The sequence below is a fragment of the Trematomus bernacchii genome, unplaced genomic scaffold (assembly GCF_902827165.1).
Source record: "Trematomus bernacchii unplaced genomic scaffold, fTreBer1.1, whole genome shotgun sequence".
NCBI classification, from domain to species: Eukaryota; Metazoa; Chordata; class Actinopteri; order Perciformes; family Nototheniidae; genus Trematomus; species Trematomus bernacchii.
Window position 1 is genome coordinate 17,058,187 of NW_022987720.1, and position 25,022 is coordinate 17,083,208.

General features: G+C 41.6%; 2 protein-coding genes across 5 annotated transcripts in view; one reads left to right on the forward strand and one right to left on the reverse strand.

The window, feature by feature from the left end:
• The first annotated feature begins 1,953 nt into the window (after positions 1-1,953).
• On the forward strand, positions 1,954-6,249 carry lpar2a (lysophosphatidic acid receptor 2a). Its single transcript, XM_034143965.1, is given in 5 exon segments — positions 1,954-2,539; positions 3,209-3,961; positions 4,699-4,904; positions 4,906-4,962; positions 6,007-6,249. Coding segments are annotated over 4 exon segments (1,107 nt in total). The 5' UTR covers positions 1,954-2,539; positions 3,209-3,210; the 3' UTR covers positions 6,100-6,249.
• A 175-nt stretch (positions 6,250-6,424) lies between these two features.
• pbx4 (pre-B-cell leukemia transcription factor 4) overlaps positions 6,425-25,022 on the reverse strand; it is a 30,547-nt gene continuing 11,949 nt past the window's right edge. For 2 of the 4 annotated variants that reach the window (XM_034143959.1, XM_034143957.1), the window contains 6 exons: positions 16,836-17,080; positions 15,738-15,928; positions 15,117-15,252; positions 14,525-14,681; positions 10,370-10,456; positions 6,425-9,818 (listed from right to left, as the gene is read on the reverse strand). In XM_034143959.1, the coding sequence (XP_033999850.1) occupies positions 10,413-10,456; positions 14,525-14,681; positions 15,117-15,252; positions 15,738-15,928; positions 16,836-17,080 (773 nt within the window). In that variant the 3' untranslated portion in view covers positions 6,425-9,818; positions 10,370-10,412. Of the gene's footprint in view, positions 9,819-10,369; positions 10,457-13,182; positions 13,287-13,396; positions 13,400-14,524; positions 14,682-15,116; positions 15,253-15,737; positions 15,929-16,835; positions 17,081-25,022 lie in introns of all 4 variants that reach the window. The other 2 variants (XM_034143960.1, XM_034143958.1) reach the window with 2 other exon arrangements.

A 25,022-nucleotide genomic window follows, 5' to 3' on the forward strand; every position in this document is an offset into this window, starting at 1 on the left:
AAGTGTAAAAAATCTAACGTGTCTTTGTTTGTAGATTGTGAACATCACCATGCCTGTATCTGCAATCCCATCCTTACTGCTTAAAGATGACACAGGATGGACTGGAGCTGGAACTTCTGGTACTGTTGATCTGATTTTGACCGGCTGTGGTTTTACATCCATTACATTGCATAAGTTAGCAGAATACATGCATTTGGTTTTGTTTAGGTACAATTGGTACTAATTATGCACAGCTTATTGTTACTGTCATAACTAAATACATGTTCAGTTTATTTTCTGTTAGGTTACTGAACTTATAATTGTATTTTATTTGATATAAAACTCACCAAATCTTGAATTTCAATTCTCAATTATACAGGAATAATCAAAATATTTAGATCATTGTTTTATTAAAATAAAATGTACAGTTTTCTTAAGGAATTTCCTAAAGCGTACAAAATGTAACTTTTGGTTGCATTTCAACAAATGCCCAGCGATAAATGTTTTTGTCACCTTTTTTTACATACTTGGATTGGATATTGTAAAATATCTCTCCATTGGATTGATTTATTTTGAAGAAATGTTTCCGGAAGTGTTAGTATGCCAGTGAGATCAACAGTATTCCTCATTCCTCAAAGTAACACACAGCTATCAGTTTAGCTAATCTTTATTATTACAATGAATTAACAATTACATTTTACTTTGATAAAACAGAAAATACAAGATAAGCACTCTTCATCCACGTTACACATGTAACGACAAGACTGTTTTACAACGGTCCTTTTGTTTTGAAGACAAATTGTGTATGTGTTTACACTGGCCTCTTGTGGCCACAGTGAGGAAGAGCGAAACATTAAACTGCCGGTGAGCATTTCAAATTGATGTGACTTATACAACATTACACCACTACGTGGCATTCAGACATACATATTTTACATATATACTTATTATGATTATATATGAAAGCATTGTTTTCATGATAGCCACAAATGTAATGTAGCCCCTAGAGATCAGTCTATCTACAGAACAGAGATAAGCTAAATTGCGCTTTATTTTTCATCAATCCTATGCCCTCCACAACTCTTTTAAACTATAGACACCTTTAAACCGAAGTTTACTAAGGTAAGAACTATGTTCCACTGTTCATATACAATATTTATTGTGATTTAGACGTGCCATTCTCAAGTTTTTGGAAATCGCTATCTGCTATTTAAGCTAGCTCGCTACTGTTAGCTTCCTTTACAAGCCATCACCTCAACTAAACAAGATAAAAACAAAAGATTAAATAATTTAAATGAATAGATATCTGCATAAATATCTTTATTATCACCACTGGGGAATTTTTATGTTATTTAAATATGTCGTAAAAATGAATGGTGCATCATAATTGTACAAATGAATGTTCTAGTAATCTCTGTAATCAAAAAAGTAGTAAAGTATTTCATAAAATGTAAGTTAGTAGGCTACGTTACTTCATAAAAAAAAAATATTGAACTATTGATGACAAATTCTGACAGTCTCACAAATTCTTAGACAATGTACTGTAGTGTTACTTGATCTAGTTCTTCACAAGAGGGCCGAATAATCATCATTCTCCTCAGCTTGTTATCAAGGCAGACACTAAATAAAACTTCCTTCATATAAAATAACATGTATATATATATATATATATATATGTTACATATTTTTATTTACATGTTATTATATATGATCAAATGTTTCTATTTGTATTCATACTATTATGACCATTAACGATGTTCATGTTAATTAGTAATAATTCAACTCAATTTGAGTTTTAAACGATAACCATAGGGTGCAGTTTCTGGCCGTGACCACTAGAGGACAGTGGACACAAACATAAACTAGCGTCAAGTCAGACAAAAAAAAAAACTGACATTTCCGGCAAATACCTTCAAAATAAAAGAAGCGAATGACACATTCGGTTAAAAGTAGGCAACACTATGTGCGCTTTTTAGAGACTATCATATGATATCCTTATTGAAACTTCTAAAACATATCAGTGTAAAGTCTGGTTTACCGAACATGTAGAATTTACGTTTTTTATGTTGTGTTGCTTTCAGGTGCTCCACCTAAATGTCTTGGGGTTATTGAAGGTCCTACTGACTTTTTAATGTACGTTTAACTTCAGCCACTGTTTTTGCGTCGTGACGGGTTTTTTTACATTGTAGCCTATTGCTTCAATACGTAGTTTCAGTGTTTGGTTAAAATGTCACAAACCACCCACACAGAGCATTAAAAGGGAAGTCTTTCAGTTTGAGCTAAAACTATTGGAGTGACTCACAATTGGTGGCAGACATTAATATCAAAAGTCCTCTTTTGAGATGCAAAAAAACCCACAGCTGTATTATCCGATATTTCAGGCTGCAGTGGGTGCCTCTCGCTGCCTGTGTGGGCTGCAGCTGATCCGGGTGAGAATGATTCAGAGAGAGGCGTCGACTTGAATTGACAGACGACAGCAGAGCCAAGTGTGTCAAATGGCAGCTAGCAACTCCGGTTTCATGTCGGACCTGTCTGAATGGAGGAGACTCTAAGAAGGGCGGTAAGTTACAACTAAATACACCTTTCCTTTACATACACGCTAAACATAAAATAACTTTAATGCAAAAGTATCTGTTTAAGAGTTGAGCGTATCCAGTATCGGCACGTTTCACTGTAAGTTAAAACGCGTCACAACAGCCGAACTTTTTTATATTTTCAGCCATTTTTCTCTTGTTTTGGTTAATTAGTTTGCCCCCCACAGTACAATCTAAACTCGTGTTAAATTGTTGTATCGTCGTTTGCTTGCTAATATCACTTAACAAGATGGTTTTTTTCGCGGTTGAAATCTGAGGGTTGGCTGTTGATTCTGTTTTTGAGCTGTTGGTCCCTCTGTGGGAATTTGTAATGACTATCTGTGTCCTGATCCCACTGATATGCACTGTGTTGAAATTTAGCGGGATATGTGTACTAAACTTTATTTATATAGCATCTTTTATACAATAATGTAGCCCACAAGTGCTTCACAAAGCAAGAACAAAAAATAGACAACAATAATACACTTTCATAAGACTAAAAAACAGTGAACAATAACATTGTAAAAATAAATTAAAGGCACCTGAATAAATAACACAAGATAAAAACAGTTTGAAAATCTCATGACGTACACTTACCCATCCACCTCTTGAAGACAAGTGGTTCCTATTCTTACATTGCAGTTTTGTGTCTACAGTTATGGCCATGGAGAGCAGTTTGTGGAGTACCTGCGACTACAGCCACAATGTCACCTTCTTCTACAACTTGGTGGATAAGAAGATCAGCGTGGAGTGGGCGCCGCGGGACGTGTTCGTGATTGGACTGGGCTTGACTGTATGTCTCATTGTAGTCCTGGCCAACCTGATGGTGATGGCGGCCATCTCCATGAACCACCGCTTCCACTTTCCCATCTACTATCTCCTAGGCAACATGGCTGCAGCTGACCTGTTTGCAGGGATCGCCTACGCCAACCTGATGCTGCACACGGGCCCCTGGACCAGCACCCTCACCAAGGAGCAGTGGTACATCCGAGGGGCTTTGATCGACATCAGTCTGACGGCCTCGGTGGCTAACCTTCTGGCAGTTGCCGTGGAGCGCCACCAAACCATAATCACCATGCAGCTTCACAGCAAGATGACTAAACGGCGGGTGGTGCTGCTGATCGTCTGCATCTGGGCTGTGAGCATCATCATGGGGCTGGTGCCCTCGCTGTTTTGGAACTGCGAGTGTGACCTGGAGGACTGCTCCACCGTCGCTCCTCTCTACAGCCGCCGCTTCCTCATCTTCTGGGCAGTTCTCAACCTGCTCACATTCTTCATCATGGTGGCCATGTACACTCGTATCTTCTTCTATGTGAGATACCAGATTTCACACATGTCCCAGCACAGCTCGGAGATGAGGCACAGGCAGACTGTTTTCAACCTGATGAAGACTATCTCCATGGTACTGGGTGAGAAGCTGTCTGTTCCACTGCTGCATGTTTGTTGTGGGTTAAAGGTCAAGTTTATAAGTTTGGGTTTTTGATTAACCACTAAACAAAGATTTAGGTCTATATCACACTATTCATAGCTTATATCAATACACAGAGAACATTCTATAACATAACATTCAGACTTTTTTATGGTATACTATACTATGACAATTTCTATGTTTTTATGGCAGTGTAGACTAAGACTTTAATTGTTTTGGTATGACACACTTTACTGTTAATACAATACATTGGGGAATTACAATTATTATTTTAGCGACAAATAAAAAAAAAAAATTTGCTTCATATTCAGAAACTAAGATTTAGTGGCTTTAACATGTATTTAGCTGGCCGCTACATATGAAGATACACTGTCTCAATATTAAATATGCTTTGGCTCCGAGTTTTGTACATGTCTGGATGATTGCTACTTGTGGCCTAACAGTAACCTCCTCAAACCAGTTTTGCAGCATTGCCTTTCTGTTTGCCAGACCATTCTGATTACATCATGTACTTTAACACAAAAAGCTGTTAGGAATTTCGCAATTTCTCTTCACAATACACCTCTGACTATCTTTGTGACTCATCTCCCAGTGGAGAATCACAGTTAACGTTGATATTAGGCATCAAGGAACACGTGTGACCTAATGTAGCTGCACATTTGGAAGATTTTCCTTTATTGTTGTTGACTCCCTTTTTTGCCAACCCACATCCTTCAGGCGCCTTTGTGATCTGCTGGATGCCCGGCCTCGTGACGCTCTTACTGGACGGGCTGTTGGGCAAAGCCAGCCACGCCAACGCCTACGAGAAGTTCTGTTTGGTCATAGCCGAGTGCAACTCTCTGGTCAACCCCATCATCTATTCCTTGCGAGACGAGGAGATGCGGGGGACGTTCAAGTGGATCCTGTGCTGCCTGTGTGGGAGGGGGGGGGGACAAGCAGATGGAGCTTTCACCTGTCGAGATTTACCCCCCACTGCCAGAGGTCTAGTTATATTACCACATTTGAAATGATTTACAAGCACAGGCTATCAAATCGAAAGAAAAGGCTCACATTCAGATATCGCTCTTCCGTTACACACACAGCGAGTTATGCAGGTTTTCATGTAACGCACCAATGCACATGCTGATTTCATATCTAACGCTCAGGTACGCTGTACCCGGCGCGAGAGAGAACCAGGAATTCCTCCTCTTCATGTCCGTTTCATCTTTGGGTCAAGACTACTTTTATTGAGAAAGAAAACAATTAAACGCATAGTTCAGATGGTTTGATGTTGGGAAGTACTTATTTATAGATATTTTTTAAAGAACAAGTTAGTGCCAGTTCTCCCCTTTGTGTTGCTGTGGACAGGGCCAGCAGTAATGTATCAGTATTAGTTTAAGTGGATGCTATATTCAGAATATCTTCACTGATTTCCCTTGCCGTCAGACAGTCTTTTCCTATGGGAACTTAAGCTAGCTGCCAGAAGTTATGTCCACTGCTCTCTTAAAGCCACTAAATTCCTTTTGACAACAACAAATACCTTTACAAAACATAGAAGTGGCTGATCTCTGTTTTATTTATTTGACATATCAGAAATATGTATATATAAGAAGTTGTACACAGACAGATACATATTCATTATCTGCCTCTTCATCACTTTAGATTGTTAAGTGTGACTTTGGTGAGTTCCAACTAACCTTTTTCAGCCATAACACAAACAAACTTACATCTTGTGGCAGAGATCAGCATCTCGTGTTCTGCATGGTCAAATTAGTTTTTTCTCAATGGAGTCTGGTGGCTTTGAGAACATTAAAGGACAGAAAGGCTTCAGACCCTGTCATTACTTGTTTCTTTAAACTAGATCCTTGCTGATGAACAACTACTGTATCTATACTCCGACCACAGAGAAGTGCAACATACAACCCTACTTTTATCTATCTCTGTAAATTACAAAATGGCATCCTTACTGTACAGTATGTCCTTTTAAATTCAAAACACATTTTTCCATTGTTCTTGATGCCTAATGAATTGTTTTGTTTTTTACAGGAAGCTCTTGGCTGTGTCCAGAAGTCAGAAGATCCGGCCGTCTGTCCAGAAACGAACAATAAAGAATCCAGCTGGATGATACCGGGGGTCTGATGTCTGTAGGCCTGCAACTCAAACAAACCGTGACTGTCAAGTCATCCAACGACACATCGTGTAAAATCCTTCTTTGTATTTCCTGCCAAATGACCTGTCATGTTTGCAATTGTAAAAAAAAATATATAAAGATGCATCTTTTGAAAATAATTGTATCCATGTCGAACCAATGCTTTCATTCCTCAGTCTAACGAGGCGGACAGATCCACATGTTGATCCTCGAATGGTGCAATCTCTCCTTTTATTACATTTGACTATCACAAGAGCATTTGTGACAAATCATAAAATGAAACACTCCTAAAATCTGAAATGAAATACTGAAAAATCACACTAAATCATTTTATTAATTTTCTAATAAGAACACTACATTTTGTCATATTCTTCCTTTTGTTTTACTCTTTCTAGAACAATTCTAAAGTTGAGGTATAAAAGGAGTTCATACAGACTCACAAGTCTGAAAACAGTGGGGGTTATATACAAGAGAAATGGAAAGACAGAGGTAGAGAGAGGGGTAAATACAAGGGAAAGAGGGGATACAAATATACTAATAAAAACAAAGAAATCAAAAAGGTCTACGAAGCCATTTGGCGCGGTGGAAGTCATTTAGACATTTCAGAATATAACCGTAAAAACTTTGCAGATATGTTGAAAAAATTCAGTGGACCACATGTTTGTCTTGAAGTGTTTCTCATAAATGCTTTTGGCTCTTCTCATGTTTGAGGTGAGTTGACATGAAAAGAGCAAATTGTAGACCATCTGCTTTACGGTGAAGGTCTCTGGATTCAGGGTGCATCCATTTTAAATGACGTTGAAGTTCACCTAATCCCTCAAAGATTCAGTATTAACTTCCTCTCAGTTGTAAGCAAATATTCTGCTTGCATATTCTTACAATATTCAGGCATTACAAATTAGTTTCTGGGATTAAATGTCTACAAAACCGGCAACATCTGCACATTTACATGAAGTCATGTCGGATCAGTTTGAAGCCTCCGGAGCACAACTGAATGACCCTCCATGTAACTATTAAAGCTTTTGTAACTCCGTAAACCTAAACTTGAATACGATCAAACTATTTGATACCTCTTTTAGAAAACTAAATAGATTTAGGATTGAATGGCAAACAGATGGGTGAATATTCTGAGAATTGTGGAGAAGGTTGAGACTGATGGGGAAAGGTTACCCATGAGGCTTTAGGGCAGAGTACACCTACTATTGTCTAGGTGTAGAATTGTCTTTCCACAGCACCAAATGTCACACCTGTAAACCCTACAGCCACCCGGCTATGTAACAAAAGACCTAAATAATATTCAAAATGGAGAGTTATCGTGAATCCTGTGACACAAAGGCCAAATAAAACTGGCATCTCAACCGAACAACAAAGTTTATAAAAGGAAAAAAAAAAAAATACTGAAACATTACACAAACTGTACAGTGACATCCATTACAACAGGTAGAAAAAGGGGGGCATGATAATTTGGTGTGGCGATAACGTTATTCATAAGATACAGTCGTATGAACCGCGATGAGTAACAAAACAATAATCAGATGTGGGATACAACATGTGATAAGCTCAAGTTTTGTTCTGTAACATAATTCAAGAAAGTCTTGACGGACACTGCATAAGGCTTTACCTTACTTTCAAAATACTTTGTTAATCACATAAAAGTTAATGTATAAAATAGTTCCAAAGAATGAAAAAACGTTGCAGGTTTGTCTTAAACACGAGTTAAGAGTTTTACTACCCCCCCAGTGCTGCCTCTTTTTTGGTAAAAGAGGAGAGAGAAGCTCTTGCCCAATTGGCCGTATAACTATAAACAAATGGTGGTTTTAGGTGTTAGGGGAAGGGTTACAGAGCATAACTGATACGCTCACAATCAAAATAGAGCTGTGATATGACAGTCCTCACTCCACCCACCCACCCTTCCATGATGCCCCACAACAAAACCCCCAAAAATCTAAATCAAGTTGAGGCATGACAACACCACACAGAGACACAGATACAAATATAATTCCCTCCTCTCCTCGAACTGAAAAGGTGGCTGTGCACCAACGTTAGAGAGACACAGAGTAGCATTATTACATTGCTGAACGTGGTATTTTTGGTTTTGACACAACAGAAGGTTGCAGTGTGTTGCCTCGGGCTAACAAGCTTAAATGTTTTCGAGATGGGGAGCAGTGGACCCCACCTGGAGTGTCATTGGCTGGCGGAAGCACCCAGTCTCTACAATGCTTACAAAGGTCAGAGGGCACCAGCCAGTGTGACGAAGACATCCCAAGAGCACTGTACACACACAGACACACACATCATAGCAATACATGATGCACTTTTTCCTTTTTGGTCTGACTGTAATAATTATACCCTTTATTATTATTATTTGTTTTGTTAATACAAACGAAGCTAAAAACTTGGAAGGTTAAATGAAAACAATAATATCACGCCTAGGAGTCCTACATGCATGGAAGACAGTCACGTTTCTAAAGTCATGTCACGTTTGTCCCAATAACACATCAATGCCCCACAATCGTTCCACCTTCTCCTCCTCACGTCATTGAGATGCTTTATTGAGCTCATTTTTGGTGGTGGCTGGTGCATTCTTGGTGAAACAGCATTAGAAAATAGCCTACAATCAAATAAACTAGTGGACAGAACGCAAGAAGTAAAGTCTACAAGCCGTCTACCAACACCCTCTATTGGTTAGCAACAAAAAAGGGCTATTAGTTACATCCACTCAACCAAAGGTATTCTCCTCTGCCCATTCCTCCTCCTCTCACCAGCCCTGTTATCACCTGCACTGCCTTCAGATCAGAGACCCCCTTAACTACCCCCACCTACAAAGATGCTCACGTTTGTGCTCGACACATCCTTCAAGTCAGCTCACTGAAAATGTGTGTGGGCATATCTCAATTATTCACTTTGTTTAAATCTCCAACAGAAATGAAGCATCAAGCGATAAAGGACTGGAAGATATAACAGTGTCTTGTGTTGAGTTGGCAGAGGGTGGTCTCGGAGGAACAGCTGTGTTGACTGGGCAGCACTTTGGTACGAGCGAGGTGAGCAGAGCCCCCTGGTGATCCGTAGCAACAGTTTGGCTGTCAAACGCCGAGGCTTCAAGAGATACAGGCAATCACAAACAGCTTTCCAAAGCAAAGGGTCGAGTGCAGAGGTCAACAGCACATGGACAAGCTGCGTGGGTACTGTGAGAAGTTATCGTGCATAATATACACATAATGTACAGACATCATGATCTTCACAGCTGGGTCAGTGGTTTTCAAAAAGTCTGTGATAGTAAAGATGTTTTCTATGCGTCTCAGCATCGGTGAGCTCCATCCCTCTTTTAGTCAGAGTGAGGGAGCTTCTAGCATCGAGGTGGAGCTGTGTGGGGGGGGGGGGGGGGGGGGGGGGGGGGGGGGCAACTCCTCCTAACTACTGTTTGGCTGTCCTGTGTTCCAGCACAGTGTGCGTGTGTTTATGAAATGCGAGCGCAGCCTTGTGTGGCTGTGGAGTTGAGAGACGAGGGAGTGGTGGAAAATGAAGACGGAGGATGGCAGTCGGAGCGGGCCGCCGCAGAGGGAATGAAGAGATGGCAGGGGGAGCCACAGAATCAGTTGGAGGTGTCGGAGTGGACGCTGCCAGGAGGACCGGGAGGAGAGGTGACCGGGGGGGGGGTGGTGGTGTCCTGCCAGCTGTTAGCCTGCAAACAGTCAGGGAGGAGAGTGTTCTGCATGAAGAAGGAGTTTTATAATTAGACGTCTAAATCGGCTATATTTATGCTTACAGGCCAAAAGATGCAGCGTAGGAGATAGCTCACTGTATGCAGACAAAAAACTATCAGCTGTGTATGTATGCACATTGTTACACACGCAGAGACAATGACTTTCTAGCTAAGTCAATTGTTGTCGCGTGTCTTTTTCTCATCCCCTTCCCCAACATAAATCAAGTTAACAAAATTGGAGGAAGCCAAATGCAACCTGGTTACTTGATATCTCAGATATTTCTGCCTCCAAGTCATATATTCCTAAAATGTAAGTCTCTATAATAATTCACCCACAAAGAGAAGCAATTGGCTTATTGTCACATCCCAGGAAGCATCTCTTAGGTCACATTCAAGTTGAAAATGTCCTTGATGAGAATAAAACAGGTCTAAATTCGATTCAAAGTTATAATAACCATTTATGTTTTTAAACCATAGTCCAACAGCAACAATGTATTCTCTTCACATTTGAAAAACAACCATTCAAATGCTAAAAGAAGCTTTTAGTGTGTACTCACATCCAGGCGGTGAGGGGTGTAGAGGCCACTTCCCGACAGCTCCTCATAGCCGCCCGTCAGGTGTGTAGCACGGTGCAGGGTATCCACCTGCCACACAAAATAGACCCACAACTTTTAACTCAACATTCAAACAACTATACCGTTTTTCTAAACAACCACAGGCTGAACTGAGTAATCCACAAACCTCTACTGTACGCATCATCATTCTGACTGCTTTTCTGCCAGTGACACATTTGATTAAAAGTCGTTTTTCAGACAAAGTGATCACTACATTACGGCAATCAATAAAGCATATCCTATAGCTTCTGTTTATTGTTCAATGTCAACACTCGTAAAAGCTTAACAGCAGAAATGTGTGGACTCCTCCAGACAGTTCACTGTGAGGAAATCTAATTGGTGTACATAAGGATAGAGAACAAATGGAGAGATGGGATGGAGGAAAGGGAGGGAAAACACAGACTAAAAAAGCAGGTAGCTGTTGGAGAGGCAGGACAACCTAGAGGGAAAGAAAATGAAGCTCAGCGCAAGTTCTTTCAGGAAGACTGGTACACATTCACTCCGCAGCTGCTTATAATCAGCTCATCACGGGCTTCCTGCTAACCTATTACAATCACCTCAATCTCAGCAGCCAATCATCGTGCTGCAGCCAAACTTTCAAATGGTTCTCCTCTCTCCTGCAGTCAGCTGTGATTTCAGGTGTTCATGCTGCCGACATACCCGTTTCAGATCCTCGTAGCAGATATCAAGCAAGAGCGAGAGGAGAAGACCTCCATCGGCAGAAACACGGGTACGTCCGACTCCGGCCGTCTCGGCATAAGCGAACAAGAACGGAGTCGAGGCCCCTCGATCAGCTGATCCGCGAACACGGAAGTCGCATTACGCACAAGCCGACCGCGAGCCGGCCCTCTACGCCGTATTCAATCCCTCGCAGGAAATTCAACCAGCAGATAAGTGACGTTTATCCGTGTTCACAGCACGTTTAGGCATGATCGCCTCCGTGTCTCATCAGATGCGTATCTCGGCACCCCTTTATGGGTTAGGGCAGTCCGGATAAAATAATTATATATTTAAAAAATGAATAAATATAAAAGAAAGAAAGAATGCACAGGTTCTCCTTCATACTTTCATGCATATAACTGGTGGTGGTGCAAACCGTGCTTGCTTTTATGATCATACGATCCCCTCTCTGGTACTTCAATAGCAGACCTCAGCTAATGTCTCAGTGCACACTTTTCCGTCAAGCATAAGGAATGGATGCAATATAAACAACTCGTGCTCAATGTAGTCTTGCAGCGTATGTCTCTCACAGCAATGAGTCACTCACTCAGCTCACGTTTTAATCATCTGCAGAATACCTTCATTGCATTACATTATTCACTAATCAGCACTTCTCCAGAACGGTTTCATCTAATTGTATCCCTGTCCTGTACATTCTCTGTTTTATAATGATTGCTTATTCTGCCCTTATGCGTGTAACCACACGCATGCCCGATCCGACCCGATATCCGCACCGTACTGGCTAATCAAAAACTCTTAAACTCCCACGGTAAGCTATGCATATAACTGGTGGTGGTGCATCACATCCTTCTAAGATAATGTTTTACCACATGCTATGCCTCTCTCAATTATCCCAGCAGACTGCCTGAGCGATCAGAAGTCTTGCAATAGCCAGCAGACTGCCTGAGCGATCAGAAGTCTTGCAATAGCCAGCAGACTGCCTGAGCGATCAGAAGTCTTGCAATAGCCATCAGACTGCCTGAGCATCAGATGTCTTGCAATAGCCAGCAGACTGCCTGAGCATCAGATGTCTTGCAATAGCCAGCAGACTGCCTGAGCATCAGATGTCTTGCAATAGCCAGCAGACTGCCTGAGCGATCAGAAGTCTTGCAATAGCCATCAGACTGCCTGAGCATCAGATGTCTTGCAATAGCCAGCAGACTGCCTGAGCATCAGATGTCTTGCAATAGCCAGCAGACTGCCTGAGCATCAGATGTCTTGCAATAGCCAGCAGACTGCCTGCCATCAGATGTCTTGCTCCATGCAATAGTCAGTATCACAGGGAGCGCAGCTCACCCCATTCTATTTTCCTTCTCTCTCCCCCCACACATTCCTGTCTAACCCTTGCTTGCTTCCCAGTTTAGACTCGTCGCATCACGTAAGGTAAGTACATGCCCACATTCAGCGCAGTACTACTATCATATCACTCGCAGATATTATCTTAATGATTCATTGCATCGCATTATTCATCATTCGTTTGTTGGGGGTTTCTCTTTTCCTAGTTCATACCCGGCTCCTTCTCTATATCAATTATATACATTTCTGCCTCACTGCATACATCTCGGTCTAAATCCTCAATCCTGTCTCTGCAGAATCCATGCCACCTGGTAAGGTAAAATCCTTCGTCAAGTGGTCCGATCTTAATCTTTCATCCACTTTCCTCCTTTTTGGGGGTTCCCTATGCTCACGGCTGCATCCCCCCTTTAGATATACGATTTCAGGATCGGGGTCTAATCGCCAAAGACTTAACATTTATCATATGGCATGTGTCAATAAATGGGACTATTTGTTCATGTAACTACAGAGGGATATGCAATAACAAACTGACATTAATCCTGTCCAGAGAAGCCATCCTCAGAGCGAAAGAAGCGTCCGTTTGTTTGTGTTTGGGGAGGGGTTGCAGGGGTAAAGTCAGGACGGGATCTGAGGAGAGGTCGAGGGTCGAAGGGAGCTAGGCTAAGGGTAGATATCCGGGGATTCTGGGTAGCTGGGCTAATGGCATTGAGGTAAACTCTGCAGCTGTCCTCAGTGCGTACCTGCGGCTGTAGAGAGGGGGCGATGTTGAGACCCTCCCCGTTGAGCAAACGCAGGCTGAGGTAGGCGTCGCCTGCGTGAGACAAACTGTATGACCCCGGTGACCCTGCAGGCAATATATATAGCCAATATCCAATCAGCTCAACCACAATGCCATGGGGTCAAAAGGTCACCACTGGTCCTGGATATTGACTAAAGGAGGGAAATGCTAATAACCAGCTTCAACATATGGGGGAATGGTCTCAGGCAGTGTTCCTACAGGATGGTTTGACAGGCCTAAAAGCCTGGCTTCTCCTACAGTATCACACACCTACTGCTTAAGTGTGTGACAGTTGGAAAATAAAATGTGTAAGTAATTCCAATATTTCTAAAAACGCTAATTACAGCTGCATAAAAACACTTTATTTAAAGTAAACTTGGTTTCCTTGTTGGTCTTTGGTGAGGAGGAAAGATTGGGCTTTCTTTTATGTGAAACTGAATTTTATAGTTCATTGGATTTTTAAAGGTTTTTAACGACCTGGCTGTACAAAGTGGTCACTAGGGCTGTGCAATTAATCGTATTCTAATCTCGATTACGATTTTGGCTTGCAACGATTACGAAAACAACGTAATCGAAATAAAACTATTATTATTATTTTTTTTTTTTTTTATTGTGTTTTCAGTTGAATTATACTTAAAGTTCAGGGTAATCAACTGTTACAACAAACTTTTTTTTTTTTCAATAAATGGATGTTTTCAAAGTAAATGGATAATCATTTTTAATAATCGCGATATCAATTATTGACCAAAATAATCGTGATTATGATTTTTGCCATAATCGAGCAGCCCTAGTGGTCACTGTTTGTTTAAGGACAATTGTGCCATAAATAGGGAACTGACTAAATGAATCCCTATGTCTGAACGATCACCTACCTGATCCCTTCAGCTCACTTGGCAAATTGAGATGATCATATTATGACTGTGTGCAACAAATAATGAATGGGGATGATTTGTAGGAGAAATAGGGGGTTTGACAGAAAGCAGACATCAGGTGAGTCTCTCTAAATGATACACAATAGTATCACAACAGTTAAAGTTCCGAAAAATATATGTTTGATAACTGTCTATGAATGTTTTCTCGCAAAATAATTGAAGCATTTCTGAAAACGCAGTGTATGCATTTTGCTGACAGCAGTGTACAGTGTAAGGCTTCCTATTAACAATCCAGTCTCTCCTTCAAACAGTCATGGCGTGGTTCGAAAAAGGTTCAGTTGTGTTTAAGAAAGAAAGTGTGTGTTTAGGAACTGAAGCCTGTTGATGAGAAGTGCAAAGGCTTGTGGGTAGACTTGATGGAGCGTGTGTTACCTGAGTTGGGCGTTGCCGGAGAGTTAGCCTGGCTAGCCTGCGCAGACACATTGGCAGCATCCACCGCTGTCTTCACCGCGTAGAGGTTCGCCTCCTCCTGGAACTTACCGATGTTCTTCTTGTAGCGTATTCTCTTGTTGCCAAACCAATTAGAGACCTGAGGGGACAGAGGTGTGTCAGATATACACTTCTTTTAGGTTGTAACATCACTATGGTTTCCCTTCCAGCTAAAAATTATTTATCATTTATTCGTATAGTAGGGAGGTCACGATATTATAGTTTCATCAGGGCCAAAATGAATCAATATATTGAACTATGTTAATGGAAAATTAAATGTTGCATTATACTATCATGTTATTAATAACATATCAACATTTTATTTTACTGACATGGTGGTTATCCCAATATATCGTAACACCCCTGCCCATTTAGCTATTTTTTAATTCTTTTTTTAATTTGAAATAACAACGGACTAAACAAGTTTAAAAAACAAAGCTGTTTTAATGATGTAGTGAAACTGATCTGAAAACAGAATAACTTCAGCTTTCACAGAAACAGCCTTTTAGAGATGTGGATAGTAGTGGTCATTCACCTGAGACACAGTGATCGCACACTTTTTGGCCAGTTCCTCCTTAGCCTCCTCACTGGGGTAAGGGTTAGAGAGGTGGGAGTAGAAATATTCGTTCAGTACCTCTGTGGCTTGCTTGTTGAAGTTGCGCCGCTTACGTCTGAGACACAAGAGAGAAGGGAAAATTAGAATTGGAATGTACAGCTCTGACACAACATGCTCAGATCACCTCAGATGATCACCACACACACACACACACACACACACACACACACACACACACACACACACACACACACCACACACACACCACACACACACACACACACCACACACACACACCACACCACACACAGCACACAACAATCACACACACACACACACACACACACACACACACACACACACACCTATCACTACCACACCGCACACACACACACACACACACACACACAAACACACACACACACCACACACACACAACCACACGAACACACCACACACACACACACCAACCCACAACACACACACAACACACTCAACACACACATCACACAACACATCACACACACACACCACACACACACACACACACACACACACACACACACACACACACACACAGAGAGAGAGAGAGAAACAGACCTGGCGTCGAGGAAGCGTGAGCGCAGGATCATGACGGCCTCGCAGGTGCTCTGTTTGAGCTGCATCTGGATGGAGCTGAACTTGCGGTGGATGATGGCCACCATGCGCTCAATCTCCTTGGGAGAGATGGGCCGTGTGCGAGACTGCTCTCTCAGCAGGTTCATTACATGGTTGGTGAACTCACTGCAGGCCTGGAGCAAGGAGAGAGAGAGAAAGAAGTTGAATACTACTGTAAAAGACAGACCAGGCACGGATTCTATCCTGAGCCATGACATGGTTTTGATGATGAGATGCCTCTTCTGCCTGACTGAATACTCAGTTGATAAGCAGCCTTTATCTTTCTAAGAAAAAACGTGTTACACCTGGATACTAGTTACGAGTTAGTCACAGCATTGGAAGCCTTACAGACAGTCCATAGTAAGTAAGTAAGTAAGTAAGTTTATTTATAAAGCGCTTTTCACAGACAAAGTCACAAAGTGCTTGACAAAACAATAAGACATCCACATAGATCAATACAATGATCAATACAATACAATGATCAATGAACCCACATGTTAAGAAGTCACATGTTTCTCACTCCTATACCAGTAAAACAAATGGAAAGTGCAACCAAGTGCCATCAAGAATCCAAACCATGAAGAGCTTAATAGAGAAAGCCAAGAATTCAGGCCGATAAGTGACCATTTCTGTCCAGGTTGACTTGAGAGAACAATCCTCACCATGTCTGTTCACTCCAGTATCAATAACCAAATGTATCGATGTCAAAATAAATGTTAACCTTTTATAATGAGACTAATATATGAATCCATTATTTATTTGTGGTTGTCAATCTCTCCAAAACGTTCCAGTCCAAACAACAAAACAGCAGCTTAAATAGTAGTTAAAATACCTCCAAACATGGAAAGAGAAGTGAGCCGTTGCATGGTAGGAATACAATCATTTAGTCTAACAGAACAAAGTTAGATTTTTTCAGTTCGAACAAAATGATTGTTACCTTACTGATTACCCAATGTACCGAGGCATAACGTTTCTGTCTCTTACTGACTTCCCTAAATTCATTTAACATGTTAATATTTACGGCCGACAATCTGTACACACCTGCTCGTATTTCTCCAGCTCAGAGTGGTAGATCTGGCGGATCTGTGCGAGCTTGGCTCTGTAGTCGGAGTGTTCGATGCTGCTGTCGGTGGGTGAGCCCCCCGCCGCCGCTGCAGCTGCAGCCGCCGCGGCCGAGCCCCCTCCCTTCTCTGGACCTGACACCCCCTCTGCTAGCAGCATGTTGTCCAACCGCATGATCTGAGGATCTGGGGGGTCCTCCTCCTGCACACCTCGTATACTCAGCACTAGACGACACAAGGAGAGAGAAAGTAAACAAGGTCAACATTTGTCTGTTTATGAAAGTTTTCCGTTACATTCTGCCCCAAGCCTTTCTGGGGTGGAGAAAACCTGTTGGTGAAAAAGTTTCTGAGAGAACATACATTTCTCTTCAAGGAGAAGAACAATACTGTGGGTGTGAGGGGTGCATAGGAAGATGCGTTATCGCTGCCAAAAATTCGAAGAAAGTGCAGCCCTGTCAAAACCCAGTGAAGTTTCTCCCCTGAGTCATTGCTGTGAGCGTGTGGCTGAATTCTCAATGAGTCTGAGCTTCCTCTCAACTAACAGCAGAGGGCAGTGTGGCCCCTCGGTGGCAGCCTGCCAAAGATAAGAGCATGAGGCATGGGACCAGTAATGGGAGTGCATGTGCTGTCACTATGAGCCCCAGTGGCCATAAGTATAGTTATCAGTTGCTGCTCTCCACCACTGCATTATACCAGGACCTCTGTCAGCCTGCAGCCATGCTCTCATCTCTCTCTCTCTCTCTCTCTCTCTTTCACACATATACACACAAACACACACACACACACACACACACAAAAGTTGAGTACAGAAACCCATCTTTTTCCTCAGAACCTTAAGCTTTTAACACTTAACAGTATTTTCTCTTGCCCCTTCTGCTTCTCGATCATTCAACTTCAAAAAGTAATAAAGTAGAAACTTGGTGTCGCAACTCAAAGTGTTGGTCAAGTTATTTATAAAAAGTCCTTTTATTTTGTAAATTATAAATACATTATTTAATGATATATGCAAAAAAACGAAATGATGTATGGATAATTCACTTTAAAGTGGAATGTCAAAAATATAACTTTTATTGCCTATATTTCCAAATTGCTTTTATTATCATATAAAACATTTTTAATTACAATATATTAGCGCTCTAATGATGCGTTCATTAACCAGTCGACAGAAACTTAACAGCAACTGTTTTGACATTTGATGAATGGTCACCCACATTTCTCACTGGTTTCTCAAATGTGAGGATTCCTTTATTTTCTGTTTCATATCATCATAAAGTGAGTATCTGAGTTTGCATCTAGGTTCAACCAACTTTTGAAATTATCTTCTGATTTCAATTAGATTGTTGTCGAGGAAACAAAAGCAAACAGTTCTATCGATTCTTATAGAAAAAAAAACTTGCAATTTGATTGATTACTAAGAGATTATTTGTTGCAGCGCTAAAACACATGTCTACTACTAACAAGTAGTAACAATAGTACAATGCAAGAAACTAAGTTACCAATGGAATGTTTACTAATATGGATATTGGTGCAAAAACGTTCAGTCACAAATGAACACAGCAGTGGCTCCACATGTATATAGATCCAAATGAAGGAGTTCAAAGCCTATTTAAACTGTGGTAAAACCAGACAGGATTCTGAAGGAGCCAGATGCTAATAATATGGATGATAAGAGTAATCTGAGAGGAAACTGGGTTAGGCGTTTGTCCTCATTAAGGATTACGCTAGTTAGCCAAAGCTCATCATCAAAGGTGAGCAGGTTCATGTTCTCAGTCATTCAGAGCCTTTTCTTAGCACAACTTTCACAACTAGGATTCTTAACGTCGTTGTTAAAATTGTCCTAAAGAGTTCTCCTAAAAAAGAAAACGTTGCAGCCGTATCTGAGTCAGAGCTAACAAATGAGTAGAGCTGCTCTGTAGCACTAACAGATGTGAAAGAAATGAGGACAAAAACAGTTTTGCTTAAAGTTTCCAAGTGCTTTGGAGCAGATGAGTTGTAGTTTTTTTTTTAAAACTTAATTTGATAAATGAGCCTTTTCCACCATTAAGGCCTCCCTTAGCAAAGCATCCAACTTTCCCTCCCATTTTTTTTTCTTGTTCCTTCTTGCTTTTTTCTTTCCTTCTGCTTAGGACCCTTCTCTCTCCAAGGAACATTCCTGCTCCGCTGCTCCCCCATCTCAGGGCTCAGGAATGCAGCAGACCCAGCCGCCTGAACTAATGACCCTGATTCGCCCATCTCTTTTCTTTTCTTTCAGTTGTTCACAAAAAGGTCTCTGCACTTCCTAGCAAGGTAACCTATAGCTAATACATTGATCAAGCTGCACCAGAGGTATTTGTTTTGTACCTGTTGAGACTACAGGATACTTTGTAAACGCTCTGATGGCGGTTAAAGTGTTGTGTTCATAATTAGGTCCATTATGCCACGCACAGCTTTTGGCTGAGTGTACTCTTATGTTGGACTCCCTGTGCAATCACTGAAAAGTACAACTGACCTCAACTGAAGAGGGCAACTGTGGCTCTTGAAGCTTTTCACCTCTCCCCCCTCCCTTTTGCCCCCACTCCTCATTATGGCCCCCAGCTGTAGCCTAATGCCCCGACATTCCCCTAATTACTCCAATTAAGCTGTGATTACCCACAATTGCACTCATGCACAGTCTAGTGGCCTAGTGGTATTATAGCAGCTGTTAAGATGCTGCACAGAAAAAAATACCACATGGAATAAAATTGTAAAAGTCCCAAAGTCTTCCACTCGCAAGCCAACCATGAGACTTTTGAAAAAATACAAATCTGCAGGTCTGAGGAATCTAGGCAGCGATTCCCTTTGATCAATGGGCTCTTGACATCGCCGCTGGACTGCCTCCGTTACTGAGAGATTAAAACTCAAGACTGCTGTAAGTAATGATACTTTTTTTTTTTTTTTTTTTTTTATAAATAGGAAGACAGCTTAGGCCCACAGCCTGCATCCCTAGCTCTTAGACATCACACTATTATGCACACGCTACCACACTAGCTGGGCTGTGTGGCAATGAGAGACGGAGCGAGCAACACATACTATGAAATATTCAGGGTATCCAGCTGGGCTTTCACTGCATACATAATCATTCTCATTTCTGCACAGCCAATGTAAAAACGGTGTGCTGTGCAGACACAATACACAATATATGAAGTGGTGCAGGTAAGGTTGAGGAACCTAACCAATAGCGTAGTGCTGTACATTAACTGTAATGCCTTCCACACATAGGGAGAGATAAGACTTAAATGCAGTCAGTATATCATTGCTCAGCTCACAACACAAGCTTTATCCTTGTCTGTCTTTTTCTCTCGCTAGCATCCCCTTTTTTCACTCTGTCTCCCCCCAACACACATCCCCTCCCCCTTCTCCTTTTCAGCGCACCCCCACCCACCTCCCCCAGTGCCGCCCCCCCCCCCCTCCCTCTGTTCTCCATTTCAGTCGAGTTCTCCATGTGAGCCGCAATCCCTCATGCTGTCAGCCCCCCCCTCTCCCTCTCTCTGTAGACAGACAGGATTAGCATTTTAATTGCATCAGCTCCCTTGGGTATTCTCAGCCTTTCACTGGGAGAGAGCAAGGGAGCGGGAGAGAGAGAAGGATAGAGAAGGGAAAAAAAGGGGGGAAAAAAGGTAAGGAGCGAGAGAGAGGGGAGAAGGAGAACCAAGGAGAATTGAAAAAAAGGGAGTCACAGGAGAAGATATGTGTGTGAGAGAGGAAGAGACAGAGAGAGAGTCTACAGAAATATACAGAGTACAGACGTGCCAGAGAGCAAGCAAGCCAGTAAGAGTGAAAAGATAGGACTGTGAAAACATCAGTTTCTCCTTTCATTACAGACAGAGAATTCAGATAAAGAGAATGGGCCATAGAAAGATGGTTTGCACAATGGAAATATGCTACATGAATATGCAAATGTCCCACACAAAAACAAATCTCAACTGCAGCCAGAGATATGATAGGTAAGACCCTGTATGAGGATTAAAACTGTTTGCAGGGTATGAAATGGGAAACACAAATGTAGATACGGAAAACAAGAACTGGGGCCAATCTGCGTTTATTAAACTTCTCTTGTCAGATTTTTCCACCTAAAAACAAATAAAAAACTAAGGTGTAAAAATGGTGGTGAGGATAAAATGCACCAAAACCAACCAAAACCTGACTGGACCATATCTGACTTTCTTTTACAAATTCTCATGTTGGACCAGTTTGACATCAACTATGCAATAAACATTTTTGATGAGGAAGAGAGGCTTTGGTGTACTTGTATCTGTCCTTTTGGGGAGGGGGACCTGGCACCTCACCATCTCCCAGTTAACACTCTGTGCCTTTTCTCTGGGCTTACAGAGCCCTTTGGAGTGAGCTCCAGCCACCAACCGTAGAGAAGAGAGGGAATTTTCCATGACCTTTAAATCCATGCGGTGAAAAAAAATCATCACGTTCACTATGCCTAGTTAGTCATCACATGTGCTCGGATCAGAACTATCAATCTTTAACAATGTTAGTAGGAGCCTCGATTCTTTACAACATGTTTGAACAATTTATTACTGACAACTTACACACAAAACTTCCTCTGTACATAAAGTACTTTGATTTATCATGCCATTTCTGTAGAATATGGGTTGCTTTAAAATGCTTGGGTGAATAAAAAGTTGCCCTGGGCTAGTAGTAGAATATGGCATTAAAAATGAATTATTTTCCTGATGGGCTTTTTGCCAAATGGATATTAGGAAAAGCTAAATATCTACTGGAAATTCAATACAAAAGTGTGCGCCTCCTTTCTTCTAAAATGGTGTTTTTCACCAACCAATCAACTTAATGAGCCTGATCCATATGTCCAATTCTACTTTAAGCAGCTCACGCTAATCAGCATCTGTTTGGCGAGTCCACAAGAGTCCTGTTGCACGCAGCCCCCCACTCTGACACAAACCAAACACGCAGCCACACACACACACACACACACAACACACTACGAAGTAAGCATTCAGAGCAAACAGTGTGCTCTGATTAAGGTGTGAATTGGAGAACTCACACCTTTGGCAAACACAACACTTCAGTCCAACACATCATTAATCAGCCCTTAATTAACTAAAGAGAGGCTTGGACACTCAAGCGATGACTATGTGTAGCCCCCTTGAATTGTCATACATTAACACACTGTCACACACACACAACAACACACAAACACTAATGAGGGATATATCAATTTGTGTTGTCACTTAGTAAATAAGGATAAATAGGATCTACAACAACTTTGCCCTTTGTCTATCAATATATGCATACTTTTAGCAAAACATGGACAATACAAATTGTTAGACACCTCAAAGTGCTGTTACTTGGGGCACGAGCGATTGTATTTAGAACATAATATGACTTAAAACATGTTTTTTAATTTTTTTTATTAAAGTTTGACCCATCAAACATGTCTAGGACATATTGATGTACTTAAAGGATGAAATTGTGACCAAAAATAAGGACAACATTGGTTAAGACACATAAGTGTGGGCAGGCCCTGGGGAATCATCCAGATCGCATGGACACAATTAAACAGACCTCGCATTGAGTATACTGGCATCTGCTAATATTGTTAGCCAAGTGGATACATTGCAAGCTATATAACCGATATAACCCAATCCTAGAAAATACTTATTGTATCAAAATGACACAAGTGCTAAAATCGAGGTCCTTATCGGTAATATTATTATGTTGAACACTCTGCCAGGACTACCTCTCCAACATGATACCCACAGGCTAGAACAGAGAAAAATGAAGAGACAAGGAAGTCAGAATTTGAAGTGTCACAGGAGAAAGAGGAGGATGATGAAGAGCACCTAAGCGGGATGCTTGTTAAAGCACTGCTAGGATCTTCCCCAGTCAACTCTCATCAGGCCAGCTGCCTCCTGTGCTCATTAGCGCAGACTCTTAAGGAGCTCCTAAAGACTTTGTGAAAAATGAACGCTCATTTGAGAGGTCGTTAATTTGCACTGTTATGCAAATTAGATGGCAATTAAGCGATAGATCAGAAGAGCAGTGCCCATTTATAACAAGTGAACAAGCATTATGACACAGTCAGATGGTGCCAGAGAGAGCTGAGGCTACATGGTTAGTCGGGTCCGATGTACCAGTTTACTGAGGAATAAAGCCAATGTGTCTATATTATGTATGGGGCATATTTGTTTGGGGTATCACTAATTGGTTTTGCAAATCTTTACAGGCATACATGAATACACAAATAACACACTAATGGAAATATAAACTAATCACCCAATATATGTTGTGTTTTTGATGAGCAAATGGTACATTATTCCCTCCATCCATACCATTGAGGAGTGCGTCAAGTTTAACAGCAGCATGGGCTTCTCAGTTTCTGTTAAACCCCAATGCATAGAGCTCATCTTGGAATGGCTGGGTATCCCCCCCCCCCTCCCTTACTAGCCCTGATGTTTCCTTCTCTCCCCTGCATTTATGACATGTTGTGAAATATACAAACATACTGTCTGGGACAGCAATGTGCACTACTGCTGAGGGGTGGAAGGCTCCCATCAATTGTAATTAATCCTTAATTAGTCAGGATTAGAAGCTAGGCTCCGACACTCTCCCACCCCACCGCCACCAAGCTAATGCAATCCAGCTGAGACCACATTTACATATCTTTAATTAAGGAGACGCTGGCTTCTTTTAAGAGCAAAGCCTAAAAGCGTTGTAAGAGTCTTAGGCCCCGGCTCCACGAGGACAAATACGGCAAAACGCATCGGAGTAACGCAAATGCAACCGCAAAAAACCTTCCGTCCCCACGCAATATACACCGGATTGTGTCAAGCTCCACGAGACGGCTCCGTTTACATCCAACCGCTGGAAAAGCTGCAGTACATATGCCGAACCTGTACGTGGCGCTGTAACTTCCTCCACAAAAGCAGCAACTTCCTCCACAAAATCAGCGAAGAAGAATGGTTGTCATGGCTGCACTTCTGTGTATTCTCCGCGGTGGGGGCCGACAGAACCGGGCAGAGTTTTTCGCCGGTCAGCGTGTGTTAAAGTTTAAATCTTCCGGACAAAATTATAAAAGTGCCGGTCAAAGGTCTTCTTTGTTATTTATTGAGCTTTAAAACAAATGAATAACGACGATATAATGATATATAATCATCAAATACACAGAGCCTGTCTCTTTTTCCTCTCTTCTGATATCGTCAGTGTCTGTCTCATGCAGCAGCTGATCCTGTAATGAGTGACCCGACAGTAAAAATGAACATATTTATAACTAGTTTAGTTTGAGAGGTAAGTAAAATAGCTAAGGGTGATGATCTGACTTGAAGTGTGTGTTTTGCTCCCGCTGCATCACAGCGGCAGGAGCTGCGTGTCTCCGTCCTGTCAGATTAGACTTCACTCGCGTTTATGTCCATATCGAGATAAAGATAAATAATCTGAATTCAAGGAGGAGCTCCTGTAGATGTTGCACAAAGAACTGTAGCATGGTCAGTAGCGACTGGAGCACGATAGCAACCCTGCGGGGGAGAGGCGGGGCTATGAAAACGAATGACCGTATAGGCGACCCCACGGCCCCGTTGGACCCCACAGAGCGCTCCGTTCCCAGATCTATCCACCTTTGGACCCGTTGTCGTTTGCGGGGTCTGTTTCTACGTTTCCCTTACGGCGTCGTCGAGCTTAGAGGGCTATACGCATGAGAAATATGCAGATTCAACCCGTTTTCGTCCTCGTGGAGCCGGGGCCATAGACATGCTGAGGGAGGGCAGATGAGATGAAGAGTAAGGAGTCTACCTCCATCTTCTGATGGGTCACTCAATATTTCCTGCTTTCTTGTTAAGCATAAATTATTTGTAATTAGTGGATCCGTAAGTAAGTGTGCAAAAGATGGCACCTTGCCCATGATGTTACTCTGGCCAATAACATTTTAGCTATGTCTGTCACCAGTATGTGTATGCCCCTTACAAGTTTTAATTCAACCAAATGAAATATGGCAAAAATAAATATTATTTGAATTTTCAGTTTCATTTCAATTTAATGTGCTTTCATGTTTTCAACTCCCCATCTTCAGTTTCACTTATCTACTCATCTCCAAATAAACTTCTCTGCTGTCATTTTGGGCATTTATTGTAATAGAACAATGGAATCCATTAACACAATGCATTTATATTCAGTTGTCGAAGCT